The 22,999-nt window shown below is 43.5% G+C and overlaps 2 protein-coding genes across 4 annotated transcripts in view; one reads left to right on the forward strand and one right to left on the reverse strand.

Moving 5' to 3' along the window:
- LOC109876805 (D(4) dopamine receptor) overlaps nucleotides 1–12,874 on the forward strand; it is a 38,939-nt gene extending 26,065 nt beyond the window's left edge. For 2 of the 3 annotated variants that reach the window (XM_031820050.1, XM_031820052.1), the window contains exon 4: nucleotides 11,485–12,874. In XM_031820050.1, coding sequence (XP_031675910.1) covers nucleotides 11,485–11,693 — 209 coding nt within the window. In that variant the 3' untranslated portion in view covers nucleotides 11,694–12,874. The remainder of the gene's footprint in view (nucleotides 1–11,484) is intronic. The other variant, XM_031820051.1, reaches the window with a different exon arrangement.
- An 8,137-nt stretch (nucleotides 12,875–21,011) lies between these two features.
- Nucleotides 21,012–22,999, reverse strand: part of LOC116371138 (NAD-dependent protein deacetylase sirtuin-3) — a 6,881-nt gene continuing 4,893 nt past the window's right edge. The window contains exon 7 of the mRNA XM_031820055.1: nucleotides 21,012–22,062. Coding sequence (XP_031675915.1) covers nucleotides 22,042–22,062 — 21 coding nt within the window. The 3' untranslated portion in view covers nucleotides 21,012–22,041. The remainder of the gene's footprint in view (nucleotides 22,063–22,999) is intronic.

Here is a 22,999-nt window from a genome sequence, read left to right on the forward strand (position 1 = left end):
GATGCTAGGTCTGACAGAAGGTCTGTAGTCATCAGATGCTAGGTCTGACAGAAGGTCTGTAGTCATCAGACACTAGGTCTAACAGAAGGTATGTAGTCATCAGATGCTAGGTCTAACAGAAGGTCTGTAGACATCAGATGCTAGGTCTGACAGAAGGTCTGTAGACATCAGATGCTAGGTCTGACAGAAGGTCTGTAGACATCAGATGCTAGGTCTGACAGAAGGTCTGTAGTCATCAGATGCTAGGTCTGACAGAAGGTCTGTAGTCATCAGATGCTAGGTCTAACAGAAGGTCTGTAGTCATCAGATGCTAGGTCTGACAGAAGGTCTGTAGTCATCAGATGCTAGGTCTGACAGAAGGTCTGTTAGACAGAAGGTCTGTAGTCATCAGATGCTAGGTCTGACAGAAGGTCTGTAGACATCAGATGCTAGGTCTAACAGAAGGTCTGTAGTCATCAGATGCTAGGTCTGACAGAAGGTCTGTAGACATCAGATGCTAGGTCTGACAGAAGGTCTGTAGACATCAGATGCTAGGTCTGACAGAAGGTCTGTAGTCATCAGATGCTAGGTCTGACAGAAGGTCTGTAGACATCAGATGCTAGGTCTGACAGAAGATCTGTAGTCATCAGATGCTAGGTCTGACAGAAGGTCTGTAGTCATCAGATGCTAGGTCTAACAGAAGGTCTGTAGTCATCAGATGCCAGGTCTGACAGAAGGTCTGTAGTCATCAGATGCTAGGTCTGACAGAAGGTCTGTTAGACAGAAGGTCTGTAGTCATCAGATGCTAGGTCTGACAGAAGGTCTGTAGACATCAGATGCTAGGTCTAACAGAAGGTCTGTAGTCATCAGATGCTAGGTCTGACAGAAGGTCTGTTAGACAGAAGGTCTGTAGTCATCAGATGCTAGGTCTAACAGAAGGTCTGTAGTCATCAGATGCTAGGTCTAATAGAATGTCTGTAGTCATCAGATGCTAGGTCTGACAGAAGGTCTGTAGTCATCAGATGCTAGGTCTGACAGAAGGTCTGTAGACATCAGATGCTAGGTCTGACAGAAGGTCTGTAGACATCAGATGCTAGGTCTGACAGAAGGTCTGTAGTCATCAGATGCTAGGTCTGACAGAAGGTCTGTAGACATCAGATGCTAGGTCTGACAGAAGGTCTGTAGTCATCAGATGCTAGGTCTGACAGAAGGTCTGTAGTCATCAGACACTAGGTCTAACAGAAGGTATGTAGTCATCAGATGCTAGGTCTAACAGAAGGTCTGTAGACATCAGATGCTAGGTCTGACAGAAGGTCTGTAGACATCAGATGCTAGGTCTGACAGAAGGTCTGTAGACATCAGATGCTAGGTCTGACAGAAGGTCTGTAGACATCAGATGCTAGGTCTGACAGAAGGTCTGTAGTCATCAGATGCTAGGTCTGACAGAAGGTCTGTAGACATCAGATGCTAAGTCTGACAGAAGGTCTGTAGTCATCAGATGCTAGGTCTGACAGAAGGTCTGTAGTCATCAGACACTAGGTCTAACAGAAGGTCTGTAGTCATCAGATGCTAGGTCTGACAGAAGGTCTGTAGTCATCAGATGCCAGGTCTGACAGAAGGTCTGTTAGACAGAAGGTCTGTCGTCATCAGATGCTAGGCCTGACAGAAGGTCTGTAGACATCAGATGCTAGGTCTAACAGAAGGTCTGTAGTCATCAGATGCTAGGTCTAACAGAAGGTCTGTAGACATCAGATGCTAGGTCTGACAGAAGGTCTGTAGTCGTCAGATGCTAGGTCTGACAGAAGGTCTGTAGTCATCAGATGCTCAGTCTGACAGAAGGTCTGTAGTCATCAGATGCTAGGTCTGACAGAAGGTCTGTAGTCATCAGATGCTAGGTCTAACAGAAGGTCTGTAGTCATCAGATGCTAGGTCTGACAGAAGGTCTGTTAGACAGAAAGTCTGTAGTCATCAGATGCTAGGTCTGACAGAAGGTCTGTAGTCATCAGATGCTAGGTCTGACAGAAGGTCTGTAGCCATCAGATGCTAGGTATAACAGAATGTCTGTTAGTCAGAAGGTCTGTAGTCATCAGATGCTAGGTCTGACAGAAGGTCTGTTAGACAGAAGGTCTGTAGTCATCTGATGCTAGGTCTAACAGAAGGTCTGTAGTCATCAGATGCTAGGTCTGACGGAAGGTCTGTAGTCATCAGACGCTAGGTCTGACAGAAGGGCTGTCGTCGTCAGATGCTAGGTCTAATAGAATGTCTGTAGTCATCAGATGCTAGGTCTGACAGAAGGTCTGTTAGACAGAAGGTCTGTAGTCATCAGATGCTAGGTCTAACAGAAGGTCTGTTGTCATCAGATGCTAGGTCTAATAGAATGTCTGTAGCCATCAGATGCTAGGTATAACAGAATGTCTGTTAGTCAGAAGGTCTGTAATCATCAGATGCTAGGTCTGACAGAAGGTCTGTAGTCATTAGATGCTAGGTCTGACAGAAGGTCTGTAGCCATCAGATGCTAGGTATAACAGAATGTCTGTTAGTCAGAAGGTCTGTAGTCATCAGATGCTAGGTCTGACAGAAGGTCTGTTAGACAGAAGGTCTGTAGTCATCTGATGCTAGGTCTAACAGAAGGTCTGTAGTCATCAGATGCTAGGTCTGACGGAAGGTCTGTAGTCATCAGATGCTAGGTCTGACAGAAGGTCTGTAGTCTGACAGAAGGTCTGTATTCATCAGATGCTAGGTCTGACAGAAGGTCTGTAGACATCAGATGCTAGGTCTGACAGAAGGTCTGTAGTCATCAGATGCTAGGTCTGACAGAAGGTCTGTAGACATCAGATGCTAGGTCTGACAGAAGGTCTGTAGACATCAGATGCTAGGTCTGACAGAAGGTCTGTAGTCATCAGATGCTAGGTCTGACAGAAGGTCTGTAGACATCAGATGCTAGGTCTGACAGAAGGTCTGTAGTCATCAGATGCTAGGTCTGACAGAAGGTCCGCAGTCATCAGATGCTAGGTCTAACAGAAGGTCTGTAGTCATCAGATGCTAGGTCTGACAGAAGGTCTGTAGTCATCAGATGCTAGGTCTGACAGAAGGTCTGTTAGACAGAAGGTCTGTAGTCATCAGATGCTAGGTCTGACAGAAGGTCTGTAGACATCAGATGCTAGGTCTAACAGAAGGTCTGTAGTCATCAGATGCTAGGTCTAACAGAAGGTCTGTAGACATCAGATGCTAGGTCTGACAGAAGGTCTGTAGACATCAGATGCTAGGTCTGACAGAAGGTCTGTAGACATCAGATGCTAGGTCTGACAGAAGGTCTGTAGACATCAGATGCTAGGTCTGACAGAAGGTCTGTAGTCATCAGATGCTAGGTCTGACAGAAGGTCTGTAGACATCAGATGCTAGGTCTGACAGAAGGTCTGTAGTCATCAGATGCTAGGTCTGACAGAAGGTCTGTAGTCATCAGACACTAGGTCTAACAGAAGGTCTGTAGTCATCAGATGCTAGGTCTAACAGAAGGTCTGTAGACATCAGATGCTAGGTCTGACAGAAGGTCTGTAGACATCAGATGCTAGGTCTGACAGAAGGTCTGTAGACATCAGATGCTAGGTCTGACAGAAGGTCTGTAGACATCAGATGCTAGGTCTGACAGAAGGTCTGTAGTCATCAGATGCTAGGTCTGACAGAAGGTCTGTAGACATCAGATGCTAGGTCTGACAGAAGGTCTGTAGTCATCAGATGCTGGGTCTGACAGAAGGTCTGTAGTCATCAGACACTAGGTCTAACAGAAGGTCTGTAGTCATCAGATGCTAGGTCTGACAGAAGGTCTGTAGTCATCAGATGCTAGGTCTGACAGAAGGTCTGTTAGACAGAAGGTCTGTCGTCATCAGATGCTAGGCCTGACAGAAGGTCTGTAGACATCAGATGCTAGGTCTAACAGAAGGTCTGTAGTCATCAGATGCTAGGTCTAACAGAAGGTCTGTAGACATCAGATGCTAGGTCTGACAGAAGGTCTGTAGTCATCAGATGCTAGGTCTGACAGAAGGTCTGTAGTCATCAGATGCTCAGTCTGACAGAAGGTCTGTAGTCATCAGATGCTACATCTGACAGAAGGTCTGTAGTCATCAGATGCTAGGTCTGACAGAAGGTCTGTAGTCATCAGATGCTACATCTGACAGAAGGTCTGTGGACCTATTAGAAGTGTGACTTTAGGCCACCGTTCTCTACCTGACTAAGTTTAGCTTAAAGCCTTCAATCCAGACATGATGTACCACTTTGGATCGTCTTAACCCCACGACACACATGACCACAGGTTTAAGTACAGAGGTGCCGTCTGATTCGTTCACGGCTTCAACTAATGAGCAGAAACAGATGGAAGTGTTGAGGAGAGTTAAATGTCTTCATTAGTCTCCAGCCAGACTGACGGATGTTCCTCTCTGTCTTTGGTAATCTATGCGGGAGACCATGTGGGTGGTGACTCATTACACAGATAGTCATTTCACACTATTTCACACCCAATCCAAACATAATGTGGATATTGTCAGCAAAAGTTCCAGAAACTATGATTGTGATCTGCGTAATCAGGTCAGCTCTGTACAAGCTTGGTTTGGTTCAGTGTGAAAAGTCCATCTGCGTTTCTAATAAACAGAGTTTAAAGTAAGAAAAAAAAGAATCGCTGCTGTTCAACAGATCAGGGTTGTTTTTCAGCTTGACGTTGAATTGAAGTTGATCCTTAAATTTGATTGTGTCCCAGGACAGGAGGCAGTTGGTATCAGGTAACGCTCAGAGCGTCACATCAATTAGTATTAGCAGGAAACACAGTTTACCATGCAGGGCCCTCTGCTGGGGACACGACAAGTTGTCCCTCATAACACCAGGCAGTCAGTGAGGGTGGTTCCTGTTGAAGACAACACAGATCAACACCAATGTCGGCCGTCTCCACTCAGTAGATCACCGGCTGGGTGTCAAATAGTTGGGAAATGAACAGAAAAATGTGTCTGTTCTGTGGTCAGAGACGAGGCTCAGACAGACAGACAGACAGATCCTCTCCTACTAGACAGACAGACAGACAGACAGACAGACAGACAGACAGACAGACAGACAGGCAGGCAGGCAGACAGACAGACAGATCCTCTCCTACTAGACAGACAGACAGACAGATCCTCTCTTACTAGACAGACAGACAGACAGACAGACAGACAGACAGACAGACAGACAGACAGACAGACAGACAGACAGACAGACAGACAGACAGACAGACTCTATTTTTCCTCTTTGGCAACAACACTTATTCTGTTGAAGGGTTAAAGGACAGACAATTTTCTGTTTCCAATTTGTAAAAAGCATTTGTTGACTGTAATTGTTCTCCACATTCGTCAAATGAAATACGCTCTTGGAGGTGAGCTAAATTAAGTTTCCCCGGACCAATGTTGATACTTTGATTGCTTTATGGGGAAGCTCAATAAGGAAGCTCAATGGAAGAGCACACAATCCTATTGTAATTCCTTCCAGGGGTGCGGTGCTCCGGATTAGTTAGGGACTGGCAAGGAGGGTTCAAATGACCCAGTGGAAATTGGAAACATTTATGAAGGTTAATCCAACTGACATTTTGGGATGTTCTAGGGGGGTGCTCATACTCTCTAGGGGGTGCCCGACATATCTTGGGGGTGCCTGACATCAAAGTGTTTGACTTGTGGTGGGGGGTGGGTCTCTCCAGATTAAGACAGACTGTCTCTTAAGAGTAAAGTCTCTCCAGGTGAAGACAGACTGTCTCTTAAGAGTTAAGTCTCTCCAGAGGAAGACAGACTGTCTCTTAAGAGTAAAGTCTCTCCAGATGAAGACAGGCTGTCTCTTAAGAGTAAAGTCTCTCCAGACGAAGACAGACTGTCTCTTAAGAGTTAAGTCTCTCCAGAGGAAGACAGACTGTCTAATAAGAGTAAGGTATCTCCAGACGAAGACAGGCTGTCTCTTAAGAGTAAAGTCTCTCCAGGTGAAGACAGACTGTCTCTTAAGAGTAAAGTCTCTCCAGAGGAAGACTGACTGTCTAATAAGAGTAAAGTCTCTCCAGACGAAGACAGACTGTCTCTTAAGAGTAATGTCTCTCCAGATGAAGACAGACTGTCTTTTAAGAGTAAAGTCTCTCCACCTCCCAGAGAGTTGAGGTATAAATTCAGCCCCTCTTCCAATGAATACCTAACCAATGAATCATACAACGCATGGAGACACTCCAGACAAATAGCTTCTATCTACTGTCAGTTGCCCCTTGATTAAGTGTCTGTCTAGGGAAGCTCTGTTTCACAGCTGTAGGTGGTTGGTAGGTCTTGATTAAGTGTCTGGCCAGGGAAGCTCTGTTTCACAGCTGTAGGTGGTTGGTAGGTCTTGATTAAGTGTCTGGCCAGGGAAGCTCTGATTCACAGCTGTAGGTGGTTGGTGGGTCTTGATTAAGTGTCTGTCTAGGGAAGCTCTGATTCACAGCTGTAGGTGGTTGGTGGGTCTTGATTAAGTGTCCAGGGAAACTCTGATTCACAGCTGTAGGTGGTTGGTGGGTCTTGATTAAGTGTCCAGGGAAACTCTGATTCACAGCTGTAGGTGGTTGGTGGGTCTTGATTAAGTGTCCAGGGAAGCTCTGATTCACAGCTGTAGGTGGTTGGTAGGTCTTGATTAAGTGTCTGGCCAGGGAAGCTCTGATTCACAGCTGTAGGTGGTTGGTGGGTCTTGATTAAGTGTCTGGCCAGGGAAGCTCTGATTCACAGCTGTAGGTGGTTGGTGGGTCTTGATTAAGTATCTGGCCAGGGAAGCTCTGATTCACAGCTGTAGGTGGTTGGTGGGTCTTGATTAAGTGTCTGGCCAGGGAAGCTCTGATTCACAGCTGTAGGTGGTTGGTGGGTCTTGATTAAGTATCTGGCCAGGGAAGCTCTGATTCACAGCTGTAGGTGGTTGGTGGGTCTTGATTAAGTGTCTGGCCAGGGAAGCTCTGATTCACAGCTGTAGGTGGTTGGTGGGTCTTGATTAAGTATCTGGCCAGGGAAGCTCTGATTCACAGCTGTAGGTGGTTGGTGGGTCTTGATTAAGTGTCTGGCCAGGGAAGCTCTGATTCACAGCTGTAGGTGGTTGGTGGGTCTTGATTAAGTATCTGGCCAGGGAAGCTCTGATTCACAGCTGTAGGTGGTTGGTGGGTCTTGATTAAGTGTCCAGGGAAACTCTGATTCACAGCTGTAGGTGGTTGGTGGGTCTTGATTAAGTATCTGGCCAGGGAAGCTCTGATTCACAGCTGTAGAGGGAAACTAAGCTTATTAGGTTGCAGTATCAGTTCCAGAGGGAGGAAGAGCTTCCATGTTCAGGAGATGGTACTACCTAGACTGTATCCCAAATAGCAGCCTATTCCCTATTTAGTGCACTACTTTTGTCCAGAGGTTTATGACGGTTCTAGTCAAAAGTAGTGCACTACATAGGGAATAGGGTACAGTTTAGGGCGCAACCCTAATCTGTATCGCTACTCCACCCCGACCTCCAAGCGCTTGACTGAGTATTTATAGCAATCCCATCAACATTCCTGCATTATTCACCTCACCAGAGAGGCAGGCAGGTTTCTAATCTACAAGGACATCAGCCATGCTGTTCATTTATCTCACTCTTATCGCCATATTGTAAAGACTGTTTTTGGGGGGGGTGGGGGTCGTCCCAAATGGCACCCTATTCCCTACATAGTGCACTACTTTTGACCAGGAATAGGGGGCTATTTGGGATTCCCTCGTATCAATGTTGACAGGGTCTAGGCAGTGTAAATGAGTGTTACCCAGCCGCGGAGGTGTCGTCGTGAATTGATTGCGTGTGAAGAAATAGCTTGGGTTGCTATAACCCTGTGGCAACATTAAATGATCAACCGGCCGTACACTTACTTACCCTCTCGCGGTTGGAAAAGGATATTAACAAATGTTTTACACAGAATTTTACTCTCTCTCTCTCTCTCTCTGCTTCTCTCTCTCTCTCTGCTTCTCTCTCTCTCTCTCTGCTTCTCTCCCTCTCTCTCTGCTTCTCTCTCTCTCTCTCTCTCTCTCTCTCTCTCTCTCTCTCTCTCTCTCTCTCTGCTTCTCTCTCTCTCTCTGCTTCTCTCTCTCTCTCTCTGCTTCTCTCTCTCTCTCTCTCTCTCTCTCTCTCTCTCTCTCTCTCTCTCTCTCTCTCTCTCTCTCTCATTAGTGTGCGTCGGACTTTGTAAAACGTCAACAAGCCACTTTATAAAATGGCTGTGCTTCACGTATCAGATCAGATGGGGTTGGCAGTGGAACAGTAAAGTCTGGTGGTTGTACGGAGATTTTACACCACTTTGATTCAGCTTCTGCTTGGTCTTGGTAACAACGGTTATAAAGACCTACAGTAGGTAGATAAAGACCTACAGTAGGTAGATAAAGACCTACAGTAGGTAGATAATAGGTAGATAAAGACCTACAGTAGGAAGATAAAGACCTACAGTAGGTAGATAAAGACCTACAGTAGGTAGATATAGACCTATAGTATGTAGATCAAGACCTACAGTAGGTAGATAAAGACCTACAGTAGGTAGATAAAGACCTACAGTACGTAGATAAAGACCTACAGTATGTAGATAAAGACCTACAGTAGGTAGATAAAGACCTACAGTAGGTAGATAATAGGTAGATAAAGACCTACAGTAGGTAGATAAAGACATACAGTAGGTAGATAATATGTAGATAAAGACCTACAGTAGGTAGATAAAGATCTACAGTAGGTAGATAAAGACCTACAGTAGGTAGATAAAGACCTACAGTAGGTAGATAATATGTAGATAAAGACCTACAGTAGGTAGATAAAGACCTACAGTAGGTAGATAAAGACCTACAGTAGAGGAATAAAGACCTACAGTATGTAGATAAAGACCTACAGTAGGTAGATAAAGACCTACAGTAGGTAGATAAAGACCTACAGTATGTAGATAAAGACCTACAGTATGTAGATAAAAACCTACAGTAGGTAGATAAAGACCTACAGTAGGTAGATAAAGACCTACAGTAGGTAGATAATATGTAGATAAAGACCTACAGTAGGTAGATATAGACCTACAGTATGTAGATAAAGACCTACAGTAGGTAGATAAAGACCTACAGTAGGTAGATAAAGACCTACAGTATGTAGATAAAGACCTACAGTATGTAGATAAAAACCTACAGTAGGTAGATAAAGACCTACAGTAGGTAGATAATATGTAGATAAAGACCTACAGTAGGTAGATAAAGACCTACAGTAGGTAGATAAAGACCTACAGTAGGTATATAAAGACCTACAGTAGGTAGATAATAGGTAGATAAAGACCTACAGTAGGTAGATAAAGACATACAGTAGGTAGATAATATGTAGATAAAGACCTACAGTAGGTAGATAAAGATCTACAGTAGGTAGATAAAGACCTACAGTAGGTAGATAAAGACCTACAGTAGGTAGATAATATGTAGATAAAGACCTACAGTAGGTAGATATAGACCTACAGTATGTAGATAAAGACCTACAGTAGGTAGATAAAGACCTACAGTAGGTAGATAAAGACCTACAGTATGTAGATAAAGACCTACAGTATGTAGATAAAAACCTACAGTAGGTAGATAAAGACCTACAGTAGGTAGATAAAGACCTACAGTAGGTAGATAATATGTAGATAAAGACCTACAGTAGGTAGATAAAGACCTACAGTAGGTAGATAAAGACCTACAGTAGGTATATAAAGACCTACAGTAGATAGATAAAGACCTACAGTAGGTAGATAATAGGTAGATAAAGACCTACAGTAGGTAGATAAAGACATACAGTAGGTAGATAATATGTAGATAAAGACCTACAGTAGGTAGATAAAGATCTACAGTAGGTAGATAAAGACCTACAGTAGGTAGATAAAGACCTACAGTAGGTAGATAATATGTAGATAAAGACCTACAGTAGGTAGATAAAGACCTACAGTAGGTAGATAAAGACCTACAGTAGAGGAATAAAGACCTACAGTATGTAGATAAAGACCTACAGTAGGTAGATAAAGACCTACAGTAGGTAGATAAAGACCTACAGTATGTAGATAAAGACCTACAGTATGTAGATAAAAACCTACAGTAGGTAGATAAAGACCTACAGTAGGTAGATAAAGACCTACAGTAGGTAGATAATATGTAGATAAAGACCTACAGTAGGTAGATATAGACCTACAGTATGTAGATAAAGACCTACAGTAGGTAGATAAAGACCTACAGTAGGTAGATAAAGACCTACAGTATGTAGATAAAGACCTACAGTATGTAGATAAAAACCTACAGTAGGTAGATAAAGACCTACAGTAGGTAGATAAAGACCTACAGTAGGTAGATAATATGTAGATAAAGACCTACAGTAGGTAGATAAAGACCTACAGTAGGTAGATAAAGACCTACAGTAGGTATATAAAGACCTACAGTAGATAGATAAAGACCTACAGTAGGTAGATAATAGGTAGATAAAGACCTACAGTAGGTAGATAAATACATACAGTAGGTAGATAATATGTAGATAAAGACCTACAGTAGGTAGATAAAGATCTACAGTAGGTAGATAAAGACCTACAGTAGGTAGATAAAGACCTACAGTAGGTAGATAATATGCAGATAAAGACCTACAGTATGTAGATAAAAACCTACAGTAGGTAGATAAAGACCTACAGTAGGTAGATAAAGACATACAGTAGGTAGATAATATGTAGATAAAGACCTACAGTAGGTAGATATAGACCTACAGTATGTAGATAAAGACCTACAGTAGGTAGATAAAGACCTACAGTAGGTAGATAAAGACCTACAGTATGTAGATAAAGACCTACAGTATGTAGATAAAAACCTACAGTAGGTAGATAAAGACCTACAGTAGGTAGATAAAGACCTACAGTAGGTAGATAATATGTAGATAAAGACCTACAGTAGGTAGATAAAGACCTACAGTAGGTAGATAAAGACCTACAGTATGTAGATAAAGACCTACAGTATGTAGATAAAAACCTACAGTAGGTAGATAATAGGTAGATAAAGACCTACAGTAGGTAGATAAAGACATACAGTAGGTAGATAATATGTAGATAAAGACCTACAGTAGGTAGATAAAGATCTACAGTAGGTAGATAAAGACCTACAGTAGGTAGATAATATGTAGATAAAGACCTACAGGAGGTAGATAAAGACCTACAGTATGTAGATAAAGACCTACAGTATGTAGATAAAGACCTACAGTAGGTAGATAATATGTAGATCAAGACCTACAGTTGGTAGATATAAGTTGATTGATTTATAATTGATGGGATATTTTCCAGACTCTCAATACTCTTACACAGTAAGGAGGTAAAGTCACGTCATCTAATCAATCAATCATCTAATCAATCAATAATCTAATCAATCAATCATCTAATGAATCAATCATCCGTGAATCAATTAATGGATCCATTGTTCAGAACAGACCCCTTACCTCTCCTCCTCCTCCTCCCCTCAGGTTGCTTCCTGTTCTGCTGGACCCCGTTCTTCGTTGTCCACACCACCCGGGCCCTGTGTGCTACCTGCTACATCCCGCAGGCCCTGATAAGCACCGTCACCTGGCTGGGCTACGTCAACAGCGCCCTCAACCCCATTATCTACACGGTCTTCAACACAGAGTTCAGGAAGTTCTTCAAGAAGTCCCTCCACTCATTCAGCTGCTGCTGACGTCAGCCCCGCACCGGAGGGACAATGGTAGCGCTAACCGTACTCTCACAGAAGGCGTGTACTACTGCACAGGCATTTCCAAGGGCCAGGGGTGGGGTCAGTTCAGAAGGTACACAAAAAAATGTCCAATTATCTTCAATGCTTTTCGGTGAGGAGAATGTGGAATTGGAATTTGGTTGACTTTCTTAATTGTCTGGGGATGGCCCAGGGCTAAATCTGTATGTATTGCTCTGGGGTGGCCAACCCTCCTCCTGGACAGCTACTTAGTGAACAGGTTTGTGCTACAACCCTACCCTAAACAGATGACCTTGACCAGCTGACTCAGCAAGGATGGAGCCAGCACACCCTGTAGATCTCCAGGAGGAGGTTACAAATTAAACCTTTATTTAACTAGGTAAGTCAGTTAAAGAACACATTCTTATTTACAATGGCGGCCTACCGGGGATCAGTGTGTTAACTGCTTTGCTCAGGGGCAGAACAACAGATTTTTACCCTTGTCGGCTCGGGGATTCGATCCAGCAACCTTTAGTTTACTGACCCAACGCTCTAACCACTAGGCTACCTGCTGGTTACTGACCCAACGCTCTAACCACTAGGCTACCTGCCCCCTCAACCCCATAGTCATGCCACTGAGATATGGGTATATGAGTGTTTATCTGGTGGGTGGGCGGAGTTGGGTGGGCGGAGTCTGAGACCATTCCAATTGTTCTAAAGTAACATCGCTATCCAACCTGGATACCATGGCGATGCTGGCTTTGCATTGTTTATTACAGGTGTGGTATGAGGCTTAATACTAGCATTATAACAGTCTTACGATAGTGTTATTACAGCCCTGTGAAGACACCTTTAAATCTGAAGTTATTTAGCTGACAGCATTATGAAGAACAGAAGCTAATCAATGAATGCATTCATACAGTATGTATGAAACTGAAGCTTTTAGCCTGTAACCTCGTATACAAATCCATTCAAATGTTGTTTTATTTGATTTTTTTGAAAGTTTGTTGTAATGTTGTTTGTTTTTTTGCCATTTTAACTGAAGCCAATACTTTGCCTGTATCTGCCTGTAACAGCAGTCTGTTTGCCGGCTCATTGACAGTGCCTACTGTTTTACCATATCCACGTTTTATGTGGATAGCTTTCCAATAAAATAAAAAATAAATGACACTTCTTTGTTAGAGCAATGACTTGTTCTCATCAGTATCAGCAATAAACACCAGTTTGTCAGCTAAAAACTCCTTGCAGAAACAACAACTTAGGTCGGTCGATTATACACATGCACACAAATAAAATAATAACTAGGTCTAGATATCAACACATCAGCTTTCCCAGCTAAATATTCTATCTAGCAAAACTTGGCAGAACATATTTTAAATTTAAATGACTTTCAGTCAGTCAGACAAAGTGGTGGAGGAAAATGAGGAGAATTCTAAAGTGCCTTTTCCTCTCAGTTCTGTGGCTAGTTTCCTCTCAGTTCTGTGGCTAGTTTCCTCTCAGTTCTGTGGCTAGTTTCCTCTCAGTTCTGTGACTAGTTTCCTCTCAGTTCTGTGGCTAGTTTCCTCTCAGTTCTGTGGCTAGTTTCCTCTCCGTTCTGTGGCTAGTTTCCTCTCCATTCTGTGGCTAGTTTCCTCTCAGTTCTGTGGCTAGTTTCCTCTCAGTTCTGTGGCTAGTTTCCTCTCCGTTCTGTGGCTAGTTTCCTCTCCGTTCTGTGGCTAGTTTCCTCTCAGTTCTGTGGCTAGTTTCCTCTCAGTTCTGTGGCTAGTTTCCTCTCCGTTCTGTGGCTAGTTTCCTCTCAGTTCTGTGGCTAGTTTCCTCTCAGTTCTGTGGCTAGTTTCCTCTCAGTTCTGTGGCTAGTTTCCTCTCAGTTCTGTGGCTAGTTTCCTCTCCGTTCTGTGGCTAGTTTCCTCTCCGTTCTGTGGCTAGTTTCCTCTCCGTTCTGTGGCTAGTTTCCTCTCCGTTCTGTGGCTAGTTTCCTCTCAGTTCTGTGGCTAGTTTCCTCTCAGTTCTGTGGCTAGTTTCCTCTTAGTTCTGTGGCTAGTTTCCTCTCAGTTCTGTGGCTAGTTTCCTCTCAGTTCTGTGGCTAGTTTCCTCTCAGTTCTGTGGCTAGTTTCCTCTCCGTTCTGTGGCTAGTTTCCTCTCAGTTCTGTGGCTAGTTTCCTCTCAGTTCTGTGGCTAGTTTCCACTCAGTTCTGTGACTAGTTTCCTCTCAGTTATGTGGCTAGTTTCCTCTCAGTTCTGTGACTAGTTTCCTCTCAGTTCTGTGGCTAGTTTCCTCTCAGTTCTGTGGCTAGTAGTTCAGAGAGCAATTTAAACACTCAGGCAGAGAGAGAGAGAGAGAGAGAGAGACAGAGAGGTGGCAACAAGGACCGATGAAACCATGAGAAACTCTGGGAACATCAGAGATCCAACTGCAGTTGGTGACATGATTTACGGAGAGAGAAGAGAGAGAGATGAGAGAGAGAAGAGAGAGAGGAGAGAAGAGAGAAGGAGAGAGAGAGAAGAGAGAGAATTGAATTGAGAGAGACAGCAAATGTGACCATTTTGATGACGTACATAATGCAAGAGAGAGACGTGATGACACACTATCATGATCGTCACCCAGAGGCTCTCTCTGCTCCACCAGCCACCTAGCCATGCTGAGTGGTTTGGAGACTCTCTCTGCTCCACCTAGCCATGCTGAGTGGTTTGGAGACTCTCTCTGCTCCACCTAGCCATGCTGAGTGGTTTGGAGACTCTCTCTGCTCCACCTAGCCATGCTGAGTGGTTTGGAGACTCTCTCTGCTCCACCTAGCCATACTGAGTGGTTTGGAGGCTCTCTCTGCTCCACCTAGCCATGCTGAGTTGTTTGGAGGCTCTCTCTGCACCACCTAGCCATGCTGAGTGGTTTGGAGGCTCTCTCTGCTCCACCTAGCCATGCTGAGTGGTTTGGAGGCTCTCTCTGCTCCACCTAGCCATGCTGAGTGGTTTGGAGGCTCTCTCTGCTCCACCTAGCCATGCTGAGTGGTTTGGAGGCTCTCTCTGCACCACCTAGCCATGCTGAGTGGTTTGGAGGCTCTCTCTGCTCCACCTAGCCATGCTGACTGGTTCGGAGGCTCTCTCTGCTCCACCTAGCCATGCTAAGTGGTTCGGAGGCTCTCTCTGCTCTCTCATGTATGTTCAAACTGGATCATATCCTGGATATGATTCAATCAGAGTTCCCCCGGGGCTCTGATAACAGTCTGAGATAGAGGGATACACTGTTATCACTGTTACCTCACCAGGTGTCCTGGCCCAGGTCTGTCCCAGGCTCTCTCCCTGTAACCAGGTGTCCTGGTCTGTCCCAGAAACTCTCCTTAACCAGGTGTCCTGGTCTGTCCCAGAAACTCTCCCTATAACCAGGTGTCCAGGTCTGTCCCAGGTTCTCTCCCTATAACCAGGTGTCCTGGTCTGTTCCAGAATCTCTCCCTATAACCAGGTGTCCTGGTCTGTTCCAGGCTCTCTCCCTATAACCAGGTGTCCAGGTCTGTCCCAGGCTCTCTCCCTATAACCAGGTGTCCTGGTCTGTTCCAGGCTCTCTCCCTGTAACCAGGTGTCCTGGTCTGTTCCAGGCTCTCTCCCTGTAACCAGGTGTCCTGGTCTGTTCCAGGCTCTCTCCCTGTAACCAGGTGTCCAGGTCTGTTCCAGGCTCGCTCCCTATAACCAGGTGTCCTGGTCCAGGTCTGTCCCAGGCTCTCTCCCTGTAACCAGGTGTCCTGGTCTGTCCCAGAATCTCTCCCTAACCAGGTGTCCAGGTCTGTCCCAGGCTCTCTCCCTATAACCAGGTGTCCAGGTCTGTCCCAGGTTCTCTCCCTATAACCAGGTGTCCTGGTCTGTTCCAGAATCTCTCCCTATAACCAGGTGTCCTGGTCTGTTCCAGGCTCTCTCCCTATAACCAGGTGTCCAGGTCTGTCCCAGGTTCTCTCCCTATAACCAGGTGTCCAGGTCTGTCCCAGGTTCTCTCCCTGTAACCAGGTGTCCTGGTCCAGGTCTGTCCCAGGCTCTCTCCCTATAACCAGGTGTCCTGGTCTGTCCCAGAATCTCTCCCTAACCAGGTGTCTTGGTCTGTTCCAGGCTCTCTCCCTATAACCATATGTCCTGGTCCAGGTCTGTCTCAGGCTCTCTCCCTATAACCAGGTGTCCTTTTCCAGGTCTGTCCCAGGCTCTCTCCCTAACCAGGTGTCCAGGTCTGTCCCAGGCTCTCTCCCTATAACCAGGTGTCCAGGTCTGTCCCAGGCTCTCTCCCTATAACCAGGTGTCCTGGTCCAGGTCTGTCCCAGGCTCTCTCCCTATAACCAGGTGTCCCTTTCCAGGTCTGTCACAGGTTCTCTCCCTATAACCAGGTGTCCAGGTCTGTCCCAGGCTCTCTCCCTATAACCAGGTGTCCAGGTCTGTCCCAGGCTCTTTCCCTATAACCAGGTGTCCTGGTCCAGGTCTGTCCCAGGCTCTCTCCCTATAACCAGGTGTCCAGGTCCAGGTCTGTCCCAGGCTCTCTCCCTATAACCAGGTGTCCAGGTCTGTTCCAGGCTCTCTCCCTATAACCAGGTGTCTTGGTCTGTCCCAGGCTCTCTCCCTATAACCAGGTGTCCAGGTCTGTCCCAGGCTCTCTCCTTATAACCAGGTGTCCTGGTCCAGGTCTGTCCCAGGCTCTCTCCCTATAACCAGGTGTCCAGATCTGTCCCAGGCTCTCTCCCTATAACCAGGTGTCCTGGTCCAGGTCTGTCCCAGGCTCTCTCCCTATAACCAGGTGTCCTGGTCCAGGTCTGTCCCAGGCTCTCTCCCTATAACCAGGTGTCCTGGTCCAGGTCTGTCCCAGGCTCTCTCCCTCTTGCACATGGGAATATGTGAAACTTACTCCTCAGCCTGACCAGACCCCACTTACGCCAGTGAATAGCTGGCTTTTTTTGTTGTTGCGTGGCGCCGACTGGTAAGACGTTTCAGGAGGGCGGTCGCGTGTGCTTGCAAGGCAGAGGTCCCGAGTTCGTTCCAGGTACGGGCTGAATCAGGAGAAAGTGGTACCCGCTAAACAAACAGCGTGATGCCGTTTACACGTTCGCCATTCTGTTTTAATGCACCGTATAGAATCGTGAACACGTCAATCAGGCTGCTTCTACCAGGCTATATGTCGCGTGTTTTGTTTACCTTTTGCTTTCACCTGCAGGTTCATTTTTAAATAAAAAAAGTTACGATTTAATTCTGACCTTCAAGAGGCAGGTTGAGAGTACACATTTTTAAGAGTCTCGATGAAATGTAATTTGATTTAAATCACGTTTTTTTTGTTGACCCTTGGAAACTGCAGACAGTTTTATTGATTCACTTCATGTTACCAGGTTGGAAGGCAGTCTGTTGAGGTTGAGAGAGCCTTTAAAACATGGATGGGAACGACGGTTGTCATTCAATTTACACGGTTAGATGAACACGCGGTTTGTTCAGCGGTAAAGTGGAGCGGAACGATGATCCAACAGAAGATAATCAAGATGAAATGAGTAAGGAGGAGTGGGCTTCCCTCTGGACCGGACAGCTGAGTGTCACTCATCTCTGATTGACAGGTGAGGGATCATGACGACGGTTGTCATGACGTTGTGACTTGGAAATGGAATGTTGTATTTTTCACCCTGGGTGAAAGGATTCCTTTTAGTTTCTCTTTGTTAGGGTGTTAGTGTGTATCCAAAATGTCCGCTATCTATAGTGCACTCCGTATGACCGCAGCCCTATGGGCACTATCAAATCAAATCAAATGTTATTTGTCACATGCACTGAATACAACAGATGTTACTGTGAAATGCATCATTTCAGAGCCCTCCCTTACAATGCAGAGTAAAAACTAAAGGAATACATTGTAAATCAAGAGGAATAAAATAAAAAAACACAAGAATGGTGCTATATACAGGAAGTACCAGTACTATATACAGGAAGTACCAGATCACTGTGGTGCTATATACAGGGAGTACCAGTACTATATACAGGAAGTACCTGTACTATATACAGGAAGTACCTGTACTATATACAGGAAGTACCTGTACTATATACAGGAAGTACCTGTACTATATACAGGAAGTACCTGTACTATATACAGGAAGTACCTGTACTATATACAGGAAGTACCTGTACTATATACAGGAAGTACCAGTACCAGATCACTGTGGTGCTATATACAGGGAGTACCAGTACCAGATCACTGTGGTGCTATATACAGGGAGTACCAGTACCAGATCACTGTGGTGCTATATACAGGGAGTACCAGTACCAGATCACTGTGGTGCTATATACAGGGAGTACCAGTACTATATACAGAGAGGAAGGACAAAGATCTTACATTTTGGAGAAATGTCCTCTGGTCTGACGAAACAAAAATAGAACTGTTTGGCCATAATGACAATCGTTATGCTTGGAGGAAAAAGGGGGAGGCTTGCAAGCCGAAGAACACCATCCCAACCGGGGGTGACAGCATCATGTTGTGGGGGTGCTTTGCTGCAGGAGGGACTGGTGCACTTCACAAAATAGATGGCATCATGAGGTAGGAAAATTAAGTGGATATATTGAAGCAACATCTCAAGACATCAGTCAGGAAGTTAAAGCTTGGTCGCAAATGGGTCTTCCAAAGTTGTGTCAAAATGGCTTAAGGACAACAAAGTCAAGGTATTGGAGTGACCATCACAAAGCCCTGACTTCAATCCCATAGAACATTTGTGGGCAGAACTGAAAAGAGTGTGTGAGCAAGGAGGCCTACAAACCTGACTCTGTTACACCAGCTCTGTCAGGAGAAATAAGCCAAAATTAACCCCAATTTATTGTGGGAAGCTTGTAGAAGGCTACCCGAAATGTTTGACCCAAGTGAAACAATTTAAAGGCAATGCTACCAAATACTATTTGAGTGTATGTAAACGTCTGACCCACTGGGAATGTGATTAAAGAAATTAAAGCTGAAATAAATTATTTTCTCTGCTATTGTTCTGACATTTCACATTCTTAAAATAAAGTGGTGATCCTAACTGACCTAAAACAGGGAATTTTTACAAGGATTAAGTGTCAGGAATTGTGAAAAACTGAGTTTAAATATATTTGGCTAAGGTGTAAGGTGTATGTAAACTTCCGACTTCAACTGTATATGCTACTCTATCATATTGGTAGTAGTTTACGTCAGGATGCCACTGGGTCAGTTATTACATTATTCTATTGTATTGGTAGTAGTTTACTGGGTCAGTTATTACATTATTCTATCGTATTCGTAGCAGTTTACTGGGTCAGTTATTACATTATTCTATCATATTGGTAGCAGTTTACTGGGTCACTAATTACATTATTCTATCATATTGGTAGCAGTTTACTGGGTCAGTAATTACATTATTCTATCATATTGGTAGCAGTTTACTGGGTCAGTTATTACATCGTATTGGTAGTAGTTTACTGGGTCAGTTATTACATTATTCTATTGTATTGGTAGTAGTTTACTGGGTCAGTTATTACATTATTCTATCATATTGGTCCTAGTTTACTGGGTCAGTTATTACATTATTCTATTGTATTGGTAGTAGTTTACTGGGTCAGTTATTACATTATTCTATCATATTGGTAGTAGTTTACTGGGTCAGTTATTACATCATATTGGTAGTAGTTTACTGGGTCAGTTTTTACATTATTCTATTGGTAGCAGTTTACTGGGTCAGTTATTACATCGTATTGGTAGTAGTTTACTGGGTCAGTTATTACATTATTCTATCATATTGGTAGCAGTTTACTGGGTCAGTTATTGCATCATATTGGTAGCAGTTTACTGGGTCAGTTATTACATTATTCTATCATATTGGTAGCAGTTTACTGGGTCAGTTATTACATCATATTGGTAGTAGTTTACTGGGTCAGTTATTACATTATTCTATCATATTGGTAGCAGTTTACTGGGTCAGTTATAACATCATATTGATAGCAGTTTACTGGGTCAGTTATTACATCATATTGGTAGTAGTTTACTGGGTCAGTTATTACATCGTATTGGTAGCAGTTTACTGGGTCAGTTATTACATCGTATTGGTAGTAGTTTACTGGGTCAGTTATTACATTATTCTATTGTATTGGTAGTAGTTTACCTGGTCAGGATGATCCTCCTTACACTGGGTCAGTTATTACACATCTCCTAGTGATTCTGTGGTTCTATATTCAGCTCCATGTCTCTTATCAGCCTGTGTCATTTCACCACCCTACAGGAGATGATGGTGGGCCCACCAATGCAGAAATACAATTATAACTCACAAAATGGACACACAATCTCTATTGATTAGAACAGATTGAGTTCTTCTGTTGGCGTGGGTTTCAGTGAGCAGGGCAACATCAGTACCTTCATTATGTGTGACAATCAATACTGTTAGCAGCCTATAAGGTAATGGCTGTGGGCTACAACATAGATTAAACTCATTCTAATGGCTGTGGACTACAACATAGATTAAACTCATTCTAATGACTGTGGACTACAACACAGATTAAACTCATTCTAATGGCTGTGGGCTACAACACAGATTAAACCTCATTCTAATGGCTGTGGGCTACAACACAGATCAAACTCATTCTAATGGCTGTGGGCTACAACACAGATTAAACTCATTCTAATGGCTGTGGGCTACAACACAGATTAAACTCATTCTAATGGCTGTGGGCTACAACACAGATTAAACTCATTGTAATGGCTGTGGCGTGGGATTCACAGTAGAGGAAGAGAGTGGCCAGTCAGACAGATTCAGACCAAGCTAAAAATCAGTATGATTACAACATAATAAGGTATTCATATTAATAATATCCTCTTAAGGATCCGCTCACTTTTTTCAATTTTCTTCTAAAATGACATACCCAAATCTAACGTCCTGTACCTCAGGACGTTAGATTTGTGAAAGGAATGTAGGTAGAATATAAATCTGATAATACAAAGAAGAAGAAAAAACTGTATTTTGTATAATTTTTTACCATCATTTTTTAAATGCAAGAGAAAGGCCATAATGCTATTATTCCAGCCCAGGTGTAATTTAGATTTTGGCGGCAGTGTATGTGCAAAGTTTTTAGACTGATCCAATGAACCATTGCATTTCTGTTCAATATTTTCTAACAAGACTGACCAAATGTCAACTTCTGTCAGTGAAATGAATGCACTGTGGTGTGACTAACCTTCTATCTAGTTATTTATCAGCTAGTTAAGTTTCTCATTGCCTCGTTCCAATCACCTACTACTATTGAGAGAATCTGACGTCTGCTATATTATGTTCCGTACCCAATGTGCATCTCTTTGATGCAAACCTGTCAGGACAGTATAGAAACAAGTTAAATTATGAATGGTGTTATTTAACATTAGGATGGGGTGTGACAGGTAGTCAAGGCTGTGTAGCAGGGTGGAAGCTGTGGAAGGGCATTTCAAAGGGTCCCATAGTATTACCATCATCTAGTGTGTGTGTATGCACGTTGGGAGGAGAGGAGGGGGGGTAGCCATAGCCCTGGAAGATCTACCATTGTCCTCATCCTGTGGCTTTCAGCAGCATTGTCCATTAGGAAGTTCACAGGTCAATGGATTTGACCTTAAACAAAGTAGAACTGCATTGATTGAATTCCATTTAATGAATCAATGACCTATTTGAGTTCAAGAGGGCTGAACGGAGTTCACAATACTATACTTTAGCTCCATCTGGTGGTCACATGGACACACACATATATACATACATACATATATACACATACATACATACATACATACATACATACATACATACATACATACATACATACATACATACATACATATACATATAGATACTTGTATATACACACACACACACACACCCTTCATGCTAAGAGTTCCAATTGTTGCTCAGCTTTATCAGCAGCGTAATCTCTTGTGACTGACAAAACAGAGGAGCTGATTTGGTTTCAAAGTGCCAAGATCATTAGCAACATCATGGTCAACAGGTCTGGTCGATGACATTGACAACAAAACCAGCCCTGTACGGGTCTTTATGCTAATTATTTACTGCAAAAATTGTACATGAGACAGAATTTTAAAAAAGCATAAAAGAATATCTCAAGATATTTACACATTTCACAGAAAACTAATAACTATAATCTATTAAACCAACCCAATACATTGCCAATTTGTCCTAAATATCTTCCTCCATTGTTGCCTCTGTGTTGTGCTGATTGGCCGTTGTGTGGATCAAAGTCTGTTGAAGAGAGTTCATTCAATTATAGGTTCTCTGCTGAGTAGACAGTCTGCTGTAGTCCTGAGCTATGAGGCAGGTGGACTGAGGTGAACTGCAGCGGTGAGGCATTCTGAATGCTATCTTAAAGACACTGACCCGTCTCATTCCTCCTCCTCTGTAGCCTGCAGATTAAAAACAAACAGACAGAAGACCAACATAGTGGAGGTTGAATTTATATTTTGAAGTGGTCCTTTGTAGCTCAGTGCAACTCCGGGATAGTGCTGCTCGATTCTCAGGACCACACGTATGTCAAATGGATGTACGGAACTAAGTCACTTTGGATAAAAACGGCTGCTCAATGGCATACACTATAATACATCAGGGATTCTTGAAAGATGAGGAAATAAATAAATAAAAATAACAAATATTTTTCTTAATATTACAAATGAATAGTGAACACTGTCAGACACCTTAAAAGGCATTTACATTTCTACGTTTATCGTTCAACAAGTGTTTAAATGCCTTGATTGTTTAATTCTAACATTCGATTATTCAAGAGTTGTTCTTAGGCACGACGCATCGCAGAGTGCCTGGACACAGCCCTTAGCCGTGGTATATTGGCCATATATCACAAACCCCACAAGAGCCTTATTGCTAATATAAACTGGTTACCAACGTAATAAGAGCTGTAAAACTAAATGTTGTTTTGTCATATCTATGGTATGTGGCCTGATATACCATGGCTTTCAGCCAATACGAATTCAGGGCTCAAACCACCCAGTCCACCCGGCCCTTAGCCGTGGTATATTAGCCATATACCACACCCTTATTGCTTAATTATACCATGGGCATTGTTGAATACTTGTTTCTGATTGGCTTGAAGGGCATTCTAGAGTGTGCAGTATTTCCCTATAACCCACACATGGTATATTTGCATGATAGAATTCATTGGCTATAGTTCTACATGTTACATGTTCTTACATGTTCTATGTTTGAGCTGCTTTTGAAAGCAAACGTCCAATTGAAAACATTATTGCCATTGTTGAATTCGATGTTCATAAAGGCAAACTAGGACTGATGGTTTGGTTCGCTAAACGAGCAAGTCTGTTTGGTTACCAT

The sequence above is a fragment of the Oncorhynchus kisutch genome, unplaced genomic scaffold (genome assembly GCF_002021735.2).
Source record: "Oncorhynchus kisutch isolate 150728-3 unplaced genomic scaffold, Okis_V2 scaffold2951, whole genome shotgun sequence".
Classification (NCBI taxonomy): domain Eukaryota; kingdom Metazoa; phylum Chordata; class Actinopteri; order Salmoniformes; family Salmonidae; genus Oncorhynchus; species Oncorhynchus kisutch.